At 60.6% G+C, this 13,116-nt stretch overlaps 1 protein-coding gene across 2 annotated transcripts in view; it reads left to right on the top strand.

Annotated features, from left to right (window-relative positions):
* COL7A1 (collagen type VII alpha 1 chain) overlaps window positions 1-13,116 on the top strand; it is a 106,624-nt gene that overhangs the window by 28,642 nt on the left and 64,866 nt on the right. For both annotated transcript variants that reach the window (XM_045023781.1, XM_045023779.1), the window contains exons 26-44: window positions 53-199; window positions 836-972; window positions 1,348-1,474; window positions 1,851-1,994; window positions 3,068-3,240; window positions 4,240-4,269; window positions 4,824-4,850; window positions 5,042-5,086; window positions 5,869-5,961; window positions 7,267-7,338; window positions 7,716-7,751; window positions 7,832-7,885; window positions 8,608-8,676; window positions 9,547-9,660; window positions 10,770-10,796; window positions 11,130-11,183; window positions 11,493-11,564; window positions 11,891-11,950; window positions 12,699-12,734. In XM_045023781.1, coding sequence (XP_044879716.1) covers window positions 53-199; window positions 836-972; window positions 1,348-1,474; window positions 1,851-1,994; window positions 3,068-3,240; window positions 4,240-4,269; window positions 4,824-4,850; window positions 5,042-5,086; window positions 5,869-5,961; window positions 7,267-7,338; window positions 7,716-7,751; window positions 7,832-7,885; window positions 8,608-8,676; window positions 9,547-9,660; window positions 10,770-10,796; window positions 11,130-11,183; window positions 11,493-11,564; window positions 11,891-11,950; window positions 12,699-12,734 — 1,517 coding nt within the window. The remainder of the gene's footprint in view (window positions 1-52; window positions 200-835; window positions 973-1,347; window positions 1,475-1,850; window positions 1,995-3,067; window positions 3,241-4,239; window positions 4,270-4,823; window positions 4,851-5,041; window positions 5,087-5,868; window positions 5,962-7,266; window positions 7,339-7,715; window positions 7,752-7,831; window positions 7,886-8,607; window positions 8,677-9,546; window positions 9,661-10,769; window positions 10,797-11,129; window positions 11,184-11,492; window positions 11,565-11,890; window positions 11,951-12,698; window positions 12,735-13,116) is intronic.

Here is a 13,116-nt window from a genome sequence, read left to right as displayed (position 1 = left end):
GTCTCCCTCGGATCCTGTCTATGCTGAGGTCCCTTGTCTCTGTTCGGGTTAGAGGGAGGCGAGACGCAGAGTACACTGCCCGGGTCAGCAACTTCCCACCAGGTGTCAGGGCTGCGGCTGGGGCACAGATACCTCTTCACCATCCGGCCGCTGTTCGGGAGCGCCAGGGGCGCGGAGTCCACCCTCACTGACCACACAGGTAAGGGACAGCCTGGATGGCTCCCAGGGCCAGTCTGGCTTCAGTTCGGATGTGGGAAGGGTGGGGACTGGGCTGTGGGGCCTTGCCCCATTGGGGCACTTAAAGGTTTGGGGCTCAGCCTGGTTGCTGCTGGGACAGGGGCTCTCGCTAGTCAGCTGGCAGCTCAGCACAGCAGTGAGGCCTCACCTGGAGCCTGACCTCTCTGCTACCGCTTGGGAGGGGCACCATGTGGGGAAGTTTGTCTGCTGATGGCTCTGGAGCAGTGGTCTCCGACCTTTTTGTCTGGCGGGTGCCAGACGAAGGACTGTGGCAGTGGTGGAGTATCCTCTGAAATGCCGCAGAAATTCGGCGGCATTTCGGTGGATGCTCCACCGCCGGCCAGGACGCGGGTGCATTTAGATGCCCCTGCGGGCGCCATGGCACCCGCGGGCACTGTGTTGGGGACCCCTGCTATGGAGGCTTCCCCAGCACCAGCTGCCCCTGATCCTGAGCTGCGGGGCAGTGGGCAGGAGCCTGGCCTGCACACAGGGGAGTGGCCCTCCAGAGCAGGCCCACCCCCAGGAGCTAAGCTGGGCTGGGCTTTTCTTCCTGTCCCACCACCCCTCAGGGGCTCCCTCATCACCTTCTCCTGTGCAGTTTGCAGGGACGCTCGCGGTGACATCATCTTCCTAGTGCATGGCACCCGGGACAGTGCCTACAGCGCCGAGACCGTCCGTGCCCTGCTCTCCAACACCGTCTCCGCGCTGGGCCAGCTGGGCCCCGATGCCACCCAGGTACTAGGCAGGGCTGGCCTGGGGGCTGGGCTCTGGTTCTCCCCACTGATGCGGGGGGGGGGAGGGGGGGGAAGGAACGTGCACCCTGCACACGTACCCCTTGTTCCTCTACCTGTCCTGAGGGCTGCCTCGGCCATTTTGTGTCTCCCCTTCCCCTGCCCTAGGGCTGGTCCCACCCTAGGGTGACTAGATGTCCCAATTTTATAGGGACAGTCCCGATTTTTTGATCTTTTTCTAATATAGGCTCCTATTACCCCTCCACCCCCATCCCGATTTTTCACATTTGTTGTCTGGTCACCCTATCCCACCCCGTCCTGGGACCGCATCATGACTCTGATCTCAGTAGCCTGGCTGACCTCTTGCCTTCTTCCCCAGGTGGGCGTGGTGATCTACAGCTACCGCAGCGTCCCGTGGGTCCTGCTGAATCGCTCCAGTGACCCGGGCGCTGTCCTGGAGCGGATCCGCACCATGCGCTACGAGGAGCCCAGCGGCAATGCCCTGGGTAAGGGGCACTGTGCCTGCAGCCTGGGCTCCCCCAGGGTGCCACACAGTGCCTGCTGTGGGGTGGGGGTGATGCCAGCTTTGGATGTCATGCTTCTTAGCTGCCTTGGTGCCAGGGGATGAGGACAGAACACTGTATGGGGGAGGGGCAGGAAGGGAAGTGGCCTGTACTCTGAGAGTCCTGTCAGTGGTGGGTTGGACTCTGCACCCCCAGGCCATGGGAACACCTTCCCAGTTGGCTAAGGTCCCGCTCTGGAGTTAACCTGGGGTGGGGGTGAGTGGTGATGGGGGAAGGGACAGAGGTGGCGGGGGCCCTATGGGGGTGAGATGGGGGTGACATCAAACCCGCTTTGTAGTGATACCCTTTCTCTCTTCAGGAGCTGCCATCAACTTTGCCAGGACCTACATGCTGAGCCCCAGTGCAGGGCGCCGGCCTGGTGTGCCAGGGGTGCTGGTGGTGCTGGCAGACAGCCCCTCCGGTGACGATGCCATTGGGCCGGCCCGGGAGATCAAGGCAGCAGGTGAGAGCTGGATCCCTGGAGCTGGGATGTGGCGTTTGAGCCAGGTGGAGAGGGTGGGGTGGGTATCGCAGACCCACATGATTGGTGCTACACCCCCAGCTTTGGAACCCTTTCAGCATGCCAGTCCCCCTCCGGGTCTTGTGCTTTCTCCAGGGTAAGCCACTCGGCTTCACCACCTCCTTTGACTGGTCCTCAGTACCTGCAGCTTTCCTGTTTCACACTGTCCAGCTGAGACAGATCCCGAGGGAGACTTGCCCGCACTTGGGGGTGGGGGGGGTCAATGCGCCTCGCCGTGCGTTTGCAGTGACACTTCCACAGTCGGGTTAATTCGCTAACTGGAGCAGGGCATAGGAAGGCCTTAGGGTAGTCTAGAGAACTGAAGGTTAAAGCACAGACCATTCTGGTTAGTAGAGCCCAGCCAAGCTACATCTGCCTCCCTCTGTCTGATCTTCTCCATCAGACTCCAGGTGAGAGCCCAGACTCCTTCCAGTAGCTAGCTCTGATCCCCCACCTCACCCCTTTCCAGTCCTTTGGTCTCACCCTGGGGAAATGCTGTTCAGCCTCCCTCTGGGTCACTGGGTGCTAAGTGCCAATGTCTGAGCAATTGGATTTGCCATTGTCTTCTCCGATGCTCCATTAATATAGGGCATAAGTCCCAGACAGATAGGCCTGCCCCGAGAGCACAGTCCTTTTCCACCCACTAGGTAACAATTCAGCATATAGGGGAAACCGAGGCACCAATCAGACTCATAAAAGTATTACAAAATGTTCCCACTTTCACATCAGGCAATAGTTGGGGGGCTGAGGAAGGAGGAAGAGGGCAGGAGGGTAGGGAAGGAGTGGACAATGGTGGGAAGAGAGGGGTGTGGGGGGGAGGGGTGGGGAGTAGCAGGAAGGAAGGGGATTGTGAGGGCACCTTCTCCCTCTCCCCTTTACTGCTGGGTTGGTCAAAACCCCTGCTCAGGGCAGTAGTGCCGGAGCCTCTAACCCCTTTCGCTTCACTCCCCTGAGCAGTCGGTCCAGGGGGGTTAGTGCCAGGCTGCCCCCCTGAGGCTCCTGTCTGCTCTGTGCAGGGATCCAGGTGCTGGCGGTGGGCATGGACGGGGCAGATCGTGAGCAGCTGCGCCGCATTGTCACCAATGAAGACGCACACCATGTTTTCTATGCCAAGGATTCGAGGGCCGGTCTGTCAGAGCTGGAGGACAGGCTCGCCAGCACCCTCTGCAGGGTGACTGTCACGGACAGGGTAAGAGGTGGGAGTGGCCTGCTGGGGGAAGCTGCCTTCTGTCCCGGTAGGGTTGCCAACCCTCCTGGTTTTGCTGGGAGTCTCTCAGAATCAGTCTCTATCTCCTGGAGGCTACTGAAGCCAAACTGGGAGATTTTAGGCCACTAAAAGTCCAGTGGCACAGCAGGGCTAAGGCAGGATCTCCATGTGCTTCCCCTGCCCCGAGCATTGACTCCGCAGCTCTCATTGGCTGGGAACTGTGGCCAATGGGAGCTGCAGGGGTGGTGCCTGCCGGCAGTGGCAGCATGCGGAGCCCCCTGCCCACCGCCCCCAGGGGCCGCAGGGACAGGGCAGTCAGAGAGCCTGCCTTAGCCCTACTGCGCTGCCAACTGGGAGCTGCCTGAGGTAAGTGCCACCCAGCTGTAGCCTGCACCCCAACCCCCTGCCCTGAGCCCTCTCCTGCACCCCAACCCCCTGCCCTGAGTCTGCACCCCTCACCCCCCCACACACACTGCAACCCCCTGTCCCAGCCCTGAGTCCACTCTGGAGCCCACAGCCCGCACCACCTCCTGCACCCCAGCCCCCTGCCCCAGCCCGGTGAAAGTGAGTGAAGGTGGGGGAGAGCAAGTGATGGAGGGAGAGGGGATGGAGTGAGTGAGAAATGGCCTCAGAGAAGGGGCGGGGCCTTAGGGAAGGGGCGTGGCCAGGGGGTTTGGGTTTGTGTGATTAGACAGTTGGCAACCCTGCCCCCAGGGCTGCCCCCAACTGCAGGCCCGGGAGCTATCCCAGAGCCAGGTTGGAGCTGCTGTTGGGTGGGGGGTAGGGAGCTGCAGGTGACTGAAGCTGTGGGGCTGGGGGCAGCTCTCCCCTCCCCCTGCCCATGCAGTATCTCTGTGGCCCTTGTGTGTAATGTCCCCCTGGAGGTTGGGGGGTGCTGCTCCCTGACCCGGGGGCTTGGCACGGGGTCGAGCTGACTTGGCTGCCCAGGGCACTCTCTAATGCAGAACTTTTTCCCCTCAGCTGGAGCCCTGCACAGTTCAGTGTCCCAAGGTGAGTCTCACGCCAGTCAGCACCTCTGCAGCGTCCTCCCACGAGGGAGCCGGCACAAGTCGGGGCTGCAGATAGCTGGACCCCTCCTGGAGCTGGGGGGGATAGGCTGGCATGGAGTTAATGTGGGGGATCAGTGCAATGAGAGGGGAGGCAGCGCGGAAGAGCTGGGCTGTGTGAAAGGCCTGGCTGGGTTGGGGCAGCTTACTGGAGGGGGGGTGGCCAAGAGGACTCCAGGCTCTGGTAAAGTGGGGAGTCAGGAGATATCGAGGTGCCCTTGGGAGGTGAGGGCGCTCCACTCCCAGGTGTATCTGCCACGGTGGTGGGTGAGAGCGTGAGGCCCCGTGGCCAAGAAGGTGGGCAGAGGCAGGTTGGATGATGGCTTTTCCCTGCCAGCTCTGCACTGACTCCTGGTGCAGCCTGGCCAGCCCCATCGCTGTCTGAGCTGCCCTGGGGACTGGCGGGGCCTAGGTGCAGGAGGTGGAGATGTTCACAGGTGACTCTGCTGCCTGTTGCTGCGCTGCCCCCTAACTGGCCTCTTTGCTGTTTTGCTGCAGGGTGAGAAGGGGGAGCCCGGCCAGACTGTGAGTATTACGGGATTTGCTGGAGGGGTGCCCGGGTGCAGGGCAGGGGAGGGTCTGCTCCCCTCCCAGGGGCTGTGAGGCCGCTTTGGTTTAGTGGCTTAGCTGATGGACTTAGAAGCTCTGACTGCCGTTCAGCCTGCGTCCTGGGAGCAGGAACGGCCATTCATTCCTGTCTTTGTCTCTCTGTGCAGGGGCAGAAAGGACGTGTGGGGCAGCCTGGCCCCCCTGGAGACCCGGTAACACCCCCCCCCCCGTGTGTGGGCCCCTGGGTTGGGGGGGTTGTGGTGCTGAGCTCTCCCTGCACTCAGGGTGGGTCGAGTGCAGACCCCGTGTTAGTGTCAGGGCCTCGCCAAGGCACAGGGCATGCCTGGAAATGGACTGGGACTGGGGAGCTCAGCTGAGGGGTCACAGCCCCAGAGCCTCTGTGCAGTGAGGGCTCGTGTGAGGAGTAGTGCAGGGGCTTTTAGGGGGCCTTATTACAAATCCCCAGTGTCACCCCAGTAAGCAGGCAGGGGGAGACCAAGGGACCCCTCCCTGGGCCTCCTGCTGCGCTGAGCTCCTTAGGGGCCCTCACTGGCCTGCCCTGGGAAAGCTTATTGTGGCAGCTAATCATCCTGCCTCTTCTTTGGAGAGGCGCAGAGAGCAGGAGAAGGAGGCGCTGCAGGGTGATGGGCACAGAGGAGCCTCTGTGATGTTATTAATTTAATTGGGGACCATATAGATCATTGTTGCAACTGAGGTCCTGTAGTGGCACCAAATCTGGTATAAAGGAGGTCAAATAAGGTGTCTAAGACAAGATTTGGTTTGCCTTAGTGTGCATAGAAACCCCAGCCTTGGGCTGTAACTGCCCTGCTTCAAGCAGTTTGTCCTAAATTAATACTGTCAGTTGGGTCCCACCAGAACCAGCATCGATACAGCCTCCCAAGGCCCTGAGCCTGCCCTTACCACGGGGGGTGCATCCCCATGTAATAACCCTGTGTCATTTCTCCATGGCTGTTCTCTCTCCTCTTCTTTCTAGGGGCTCAATGGGCTTCCAGGCCCCCCAGGACCAATGGGGCCACGGGGTGCCCCAGGCGAGATCATCGAGCGGCCAGGCCAGAAAGGGGAAAGAGTGAGTGAGTGCCCTTCACACCCCGTGCCGTGGGGGAGGAGCCAGGCACTGGATGGCTGCATTGTAGGGGCAGAATATCCACTTTGTTCAACTCTGATCTCCTTCTGAGCCAGTGCCCTGGGGTCCCTCTGGGTGCATCCCCCAGGCCCACGTCCACTATGGAGCCCCTTGGTGTCCCTGTTGGTGGCATGCATGCCCCTGAAACCCATTGGCAGTGCTGGGCATGAGGGGCATGGACAGCACTGAGTAGAAGGCACTAGGCCCATTGGCGGAGCTGGGTGCCAGTACCACTGATAATGCTGGGCACAAGGCACTGAGCACCAGGCCCTTTTGGCTGTGCTGAGTATCAGGGGCACAGACAGGCTAGGTCAGAGGTACCGGGGCCATTGGTGGTGCTGGGTACCAGGGGCACAGACAATGCTGGGTAAGAGGTACCGGGGCTATTGGCGATGCTGGATACCAGGGCACAGACAATGCTGGGTAAGAGGTACCAGGGCCATTGGTGGTGCTGAGTACCAGGGGCACAGACAACGCTGGGTAAGAGGTACCGGGGCCATTGGTGGTGCTGAGTACCAGGGGCACAGACAATGCTGGGTAAGAGGTACCGGGGCTATTGGCGATGCTGGATACCAGGGCACAGACAATGCTGGGTAAGAGGTACCAGGGCCATTGGTGGTGCTGGGTACCAGGGCACAGACAATGCTGGGTAAGAGGTACCAGGGCCATTGGTAGTGCTGGGTACCAGGGCACAGACAATGCTGGGTAAGAGGTACCAGGGCCATTGGTGGTGCTGGGTACCAGGGCACAGACAATGCTGGGTAAGAGGTACCAGGGCCATTGGTGGTGCTGGGTACCAGGGGTACAGACAATGCTGGGTAAGAGGTACCAGGGCCATTGGCGGTGCTGGGTACCAGGGGCATGGACAGGCAGGGTAAGAGGTACCAGGGCCATTGGCAGTGCTGGGGATGCAACTGTCTTTCACAACCCACTTTCTTCTGAGGTTTTCTGGCACTGGGACCCAGGAGGGAGCCTATCCCCATGGAATCGCTTAGGGAGCTAAAAGCAAGCCCAAATGGGGCTCTTCAGTAAGAGCTTTGGCCAAATCCCAGCTGATGGGACCCTCTAAATCGACATTCCCTATCCCAAATGCAGCCCCCGTGGCTGCCCTGGCATGGCTCAGCACTCTGGGATGGCTTTGAACGTAAATGGGTTTTCACTCTGAGGTGTGAACCTGCCTGGGAATGGTGGGGGCAGTGGCCAGAGCAGAGCCAGGACCTGCTGGTTTATTCCCTTTTCCATTCCCAGGGATTACCAGGAGCGGATGGGATCCCAGGAAGCCCTGGTCGCCCTGGCAACTCTGGCTCCCCTGGCCAGCCAGTAAGTAATTCCTCTTAGTTCCTCCTCTTGGGCCATATTTACCATTGGTGATTTGCATCCCCCTTCCCATGATGCTTTGCAGCACTGGCTATTACTTGACTTCATCCCAGGTCCAGATTAAATGGGCCTCCTGAGACCCACATTGCCCCTGTCATCTCCCATGTCAATCCCCTCCCAGGCCCTGCCTCCTGCCTGTGGTGACTGTAACTTGAGTGCCATGGACTGTAGCGGTTACCCTGCGCTATTGCGTCTGTGTCTGCGTCCTGCTCCATGCATGGTGTGCAGACCATGTGCAGAACTGATCTCTCGGCTTCAGTCTCCTGCTCCCTTGGCCGGAGGACACTCCTCATCTTGTTGTTTGATTTTTTTTTTTCCAGGGTAGACAAGGCATTCCCGGCCTCCGAGGGCTCCCGGTATGTATTGCTCCTGCTTCCCCGTTAGCCTTGCTGTCTGCTCTGGAGCACCCCTGCTTACTGTTGCCTTTGCCTTCCAGGGGGAGCAGGGCCCAGTGGGGCCTCCCGGGCAGCGGGGAGAGAAAGGCGAACCGGTAGGTAGAAGTGCATCCCGTCCAGTGCCACCTAACGTGGCCACCATCTTGGATTTCCCACCAAGCAGGGCAATCCAAAGGCTCAGTGAGTTCTGTCTGCAGCAACCTCTGCTGGCACCTAGCCGCGCGTGTGTGTGGGGGCCCCACAGGCCCCTCCCACCTTATGTAACCCCTGATCCCTCCAAGTTCTGTGTCCCGCAGCCCTACGAGGCAGTGCTGCTGTGAGCAGGTTCTGGCATTGGCAAGAGGGAGGCCCTCCACCTTAGATCCAGACAGACGCCTCCCTGTAAATTACACACACTTCATACTGGGGTCACAGCAGCACTCCCAAGCTGAGCGGGGTGGAACCAGCTCAACGCTTGGAGTGGAGACTCCACTGGCTCTGGAGTGCTGTGAACAACTCAGTAGGGATTGCCTTCCTTTGATCTCGGTGCCGCCTCCTGGTGCCAGGGACACTGTGCTGCTGGATAAGTCTTAAAACTGAGTTCCTGGCCACTTGTGATCATTAACGGTGCCCTGGCCCATTGCCCAAGAGTCTGGTGTTCACCCCCACGTCCTGGCCAGAGTCCAACTCTGGTAACTCTGTGCACCCTTCCCCGATTCCTTCCTCACTGCCTGTCCTGAACTGTGGTGCAGCTGCCATGTCTTCTCCCAGAGAAGCTGAGGCACTTGTATATGGGGCTGGGCTGGTGCACTGAGGTTTGGCCTTCTGTTTTGTGTAGGGAGATCCAGGAGCGATTGTGAACGGAGGAGGGGGGCTGCCTGGCCGGAAAGGGGAGCCTGGGAGTCGGGTACGTAGTAGAAAGCAGGTTTGGATTGTGCGGTCATTGGGGTACAGGAACGAAAAGAGAGGTCCTGTGGCCCAGGGCCCTGGCACTCGCAGTGGGACTGCGGGGGGGTTATATCTCTCCGCCCCATGGTGTGAGCCTCTGGGATCGGTTCAGTGGCGCCGAGAGCATTCCAGTGAATCTCAGATTGCACGAGGATTGGTGTCCCCACGGCACTTCTGCTCTGAATAGATCTGTGCTCAACTCTTATTCTATGGACCCTGCCCTCTCAGGCCTCCTCAACATGGGCGTAGTTTGGGAGGGTGGTGGGGCATTGCCCCCCCCAAAGTGCAAGCCTCAGGCAGGCGTGGAATTTGCCCCCGCACACGCAGCCCCATTAGCCTGACTGGAGCTGCCCCCTCAGATATAGAAGTTACACTACGCCTGTGCTTCTCTGTGCTGTCCCTGCCCTGTGGCTGGAGGTTTGAGGGACTCGCAGGCTTGCCCAGTGCCAGATGAGCAGGAATCCAGTCCTCTCAGCAACCTTGCCTGGGTCTGTCACCCTCTAGGCCTCACACTGAGGTTCTTAGACTCCTTGCTGCCAGCACATGGAGTGAGGAGGCCTTCTGCCATAACCCTGTGCCACAGAGACCGAGGGCCCTGCGTCTAGGGTGAAGCTGTGCCAGGCTACAGCCGAGCCTGCAAACAGACCTGCTGGGCAGCATGGGCAGCATATGAGCACCCTGAGCACTGGCTGGACACACACTTAGGTTTGACGGCTGCGCTGCAGACCTGCATGGCTGGCTGCAGGGGCTCATCTCAAAATCCAGGGTCCTCCGTCCATGGTGCCCTTGCACAGCACAGAGCATTGATGGAGCCTCTCTGATTCTCTAGGGAAATCCTGGCCCCCCAGGGAACCCTGGGCCTAGAGGAGCAGTCGGTGATCCAGGACCTCCTGGGCCCATTGGAGCTCCAGGGCCATCAGGACCTGCCGGAGAGTTTGTCAAGGTGCGTTCCCCCTCCCGCTTGGCAGGAACTGTTCAGAGGCCCTGCCCTGAGCAGCTAGATGAAGAGTCACATTGTGCCCCCTCCCCTGCCCATGCATGCAAACAGCCTCCTCCACAACACTGTGCACCCGCACGGCAGCCCCCATTCAACCCCTCCACAGCTCCTTCCATGTACACGGGCCCTGCCATGCCTTGCCTCCCCAGGCATGCAGCTCCCCCTCACCCCATGCATACAGCAGCCTGCACCAGCACCGTCCACACAGCCAGGCTCTGCCTGTGAGAAGCTCGCCTGGCCTGGCGGGGCTGGGGTTTTGGGTTGGGGGGTGCACCAAGGAGCCTGCGCTGCAGAAGAAGCTCAGGCAGTGCCTGGGGCTCGGGCAGCAGCGGGGCTGGGGAAAGGTGGTGGGGCAGGCCCTCACTTCGGCGTCGGAGGCACGTGGCAGGCTGAGGAATCAGTACGGTTAGGGCAGCTGCGGTGACATGGAATCCCTGCTCCCCTGCCCCGGGCGCCCAGAGCAGCCACCCGCCTGGCTCCTTCCTCCCCTTCCTGGCTGCTGCTCTTATGCAACTGCTGGGGGGTCCTGTCCTGGAAGGGAAACAGCCCTTCTCTGTCCTCTAAATGATCTGACTCTGCCCAGCCGTCCTTTCCCCTCCCAGCTTGGTTCCAGCCCTCGCCTCCAGGCGTTCCCTCTCCTCAGGCTGCTCCATCTCGCACCCTCGCTGGCTATAGGGGTGGAAACAGATCAGCCCCCACAATGGAAATTAGTCCCCATTGCCCCCCTGATTCTGCTGCCTCCTTCTGTATGTGCATCATCCCCCCCCCCACATGTGTGCACGCTGTGTGTTCCCGTGGATCTCTCACCTAGGCACACGTAGCCCCACCATGGCCCCTGGCCAGGTGTGCACACATGAGCCAGATACTCACGTGGCTGCTTCTGGCGGGTGGGCATCATGCTGAGCTGTATCTTTGCTTCTGGTTTCCCCGCCAGGTGCCTTGGGCTGTGAGTGCACCAAACCCACTGAGCACTGCGTGCCCAGGGCTGCCCAGGGGGTGCTAGGATGGCAGGTGCAGGGAGCCCTCCCTTTAACCCTGTGTATTTCCTCTTGCAGGGGGCGAAAGGCGAGCGAGGGGAGCGGGTAAGTGACCTGGCTCTTCCCCTGAGTGCTGCGCTCTGGCCTGGGAGAGGCTGACAGGCTGTGACGCTCAGCAGCGCTTGCCCCTTCACGCCAGTGGGTGGGGTCCCGCAATGCTGTGACAGGACAGGAGTGGCCTCTGCTCCCTGCGTGGTGGAGCTGGCCTGTGGGAGCTGCAGCCAGTTAGCCACAGGGCTGAGCCAAGACGGGCTCCCCTGGGTGGGTGGGCTGTGTTTGGGTGCAGAGCGAGCTCGTGGGGCCGTCAGGTCATAGCCGGGTGAGAGGGGTAGGAAGAGTGTGACGGGATATCTGAGCTCCCTGTGATTGTCTCCCTAGGGGCCCCCTGGGCTGATTGATGGGGTTCCTCCCAGAGGAGAGCCAGGCATCCCGGTGAGTACCTCCCCCTGCCGTGCCAGGGCCAGGAGTGGAGGTGCATGGCAGGTGGGGATGGGGTGAGGGTGACTCTGGTGCGGGGGGGAAGTTGGGTGGAGAGGTATGAGTTAGGGAAGGGCCAGAATAAGGCTCCATAGAAAGGGAAACCTCCCTTGCTAGATGTGGGCAGCGTTAACCTTGCGCTGAGGCTGGCTTCCCATCAACGCGGTGCCTGGGCTGAGGAGGTTGCTGTCCCCGTGTCACTCAGGGCTGGTCTCTGTGCTGCTCAGGTTGGGCTCAGCTCTTTCTTTCTCTCTTGTTCCTCAGGGCTTGCCTGGCGATCCTGGTTCCCCTGGGCCCCGGGGACCTGCTGGGCCCCCAGGACAGAAAGGAGACAAGGTAAGAGGTGAGAGGCAGGGGCCACAAGAGAGCCCAGGCTGTGCTAGTGCAGGATCTGCTGCCGTCCCTCGCCCCCCAATCCACTGTGGGATTGTGCTCTAGTCTCCCTTCTGCACAAAGGCACTTGATGCCATGACCGGGGCAATGCACGCACGATAGGAGGCTTTGCTGTGGCTTGGAGTGGCCTCGTTTCCCTGGATCCCACCCCGCTAACCAGGAGAAGCAGGGGCTCAAAGAGCCATCCTCACTGGCTCCTGTCCCCTCGAGTTCCCTGAGCTATGATGCCTTTGTCTTTTCTGGGCACTTCCTTTGCTCTTTGTCCCCAGGGTGATGGGGAAGAAGGTTTTCCAGGGCCGCCGGGTCGCCCAGGGGACCCAGGAGATCGGGTGAGTCCCATAAGAGGAGGTAAGCCATGCCCTGGCGGAATGAACCCCGCTGGCATGGAGCCCCCTGCAGGCCTGTGGAGCCTCGAACAGCAGGCCCCCTGAGTGGGGAACAGCAAATGGCACTAGGGCTCTGTGGTCAGAGCTGGGAAAGGCCTATTAGACCCGAGAGTCCATGCCCCAAGCAGGGCAGGAGAGAGCCTCTGGATCAGAGGCTGCATGAGACCCACTGGGCCAGTGCTCTGCTGGCTGTCTCCCTAGAGCCAGCCCTGCCTCTCCCCGGCTGGATGGCAGCTTGGCAAGCCCTGCCCCAGGGGTGGAGGAGCTCATGTACTTGGCTGGCTGCTCTTGGGGCAGCCGGATGGCAGTCCTAAAAGCCACCTCAGCCAGGAGCCTCTCCACTCTCAGCTCTGGTAAAGCAGCCTTCCAACTGGGGTGTGCACAGAGCAGGTGCAGTGCTGGGGGAGCTGCTCAGGCCTTGGCTCAGACCACGGGCAATGGGGCCTGAGCAGGGGCAGGAAATAGCCCTGTGTTCACAGGTATCCTGAGGAAGTCGGAGGCTGAGCCTGCAGGAATGGGCTCCAACCTCCTCAGCCACTGACCCGCCGGGCTTCCCCCTGGACAACCCAGCTCATGCCTCGCTCTGATCAAGTGGGAAGATAGGTCCAGGCTTCTCTGAAAACACACCTCAGCAGGTTTTGCCAGGGACTCCCTAGTGGAGAGATGTAATGTTCTTGCTTTGCTTTCCTAGGGCCCGAGAGGACCTCCAGGTGAACAAGGAAGCAAGGTGGGTCTTGGGAGACCTCCCTGCTGGCAGGATGTTCCAGTTGGAGACAGGGAGTTGGGCTTCGTGGGTGGTGTACCCAGTTCTGCCAGTCCTGTGCTCTGTGACCTTGGGACGGCTCTTCTCCTCCCTTCTGCACCTGTTTCCTCATCTGTAAATGAGGGGAGGCTGTCCTGTGTCCCTGGGGCCGTGGAGATAACATGCCTTGAGATCCCCGGAAGGAGGTGCTCGGTGTGAATTGTTATTACGCAGGTGGTCTGCCTGCTGTACTGGGTCACTGCCCTGTAACACTGCCCTGTCTGAGCCTTTCCCCACAGGACTCCTTCTGGGGAAGCTGGTTGTGATGGGGCACCGCCCCCAGACCCTGCTCTTTGGTGCATGGGCT

Source organism: Mauremys mutica, chromosome 7 (genome assembly GCF_020497125.1).
Source record: "Mauremys mutica isolate MM-2020 ecotype Southern chromosome 7, ASM2049712v1, whole genome shotgun sequence".
NCBI classification, from domain to species: domain Eukaryota; kingdom Metazoa; phylum Chordata; order Testudines; family Geoemydidae; genus Mauremys; species Mauremys mutica.
The sequence above is the reverse complement of the archived record's forward strand: the minus strand, read 5'-3'. Positions and strand labels throughout refer to the sequence as shown.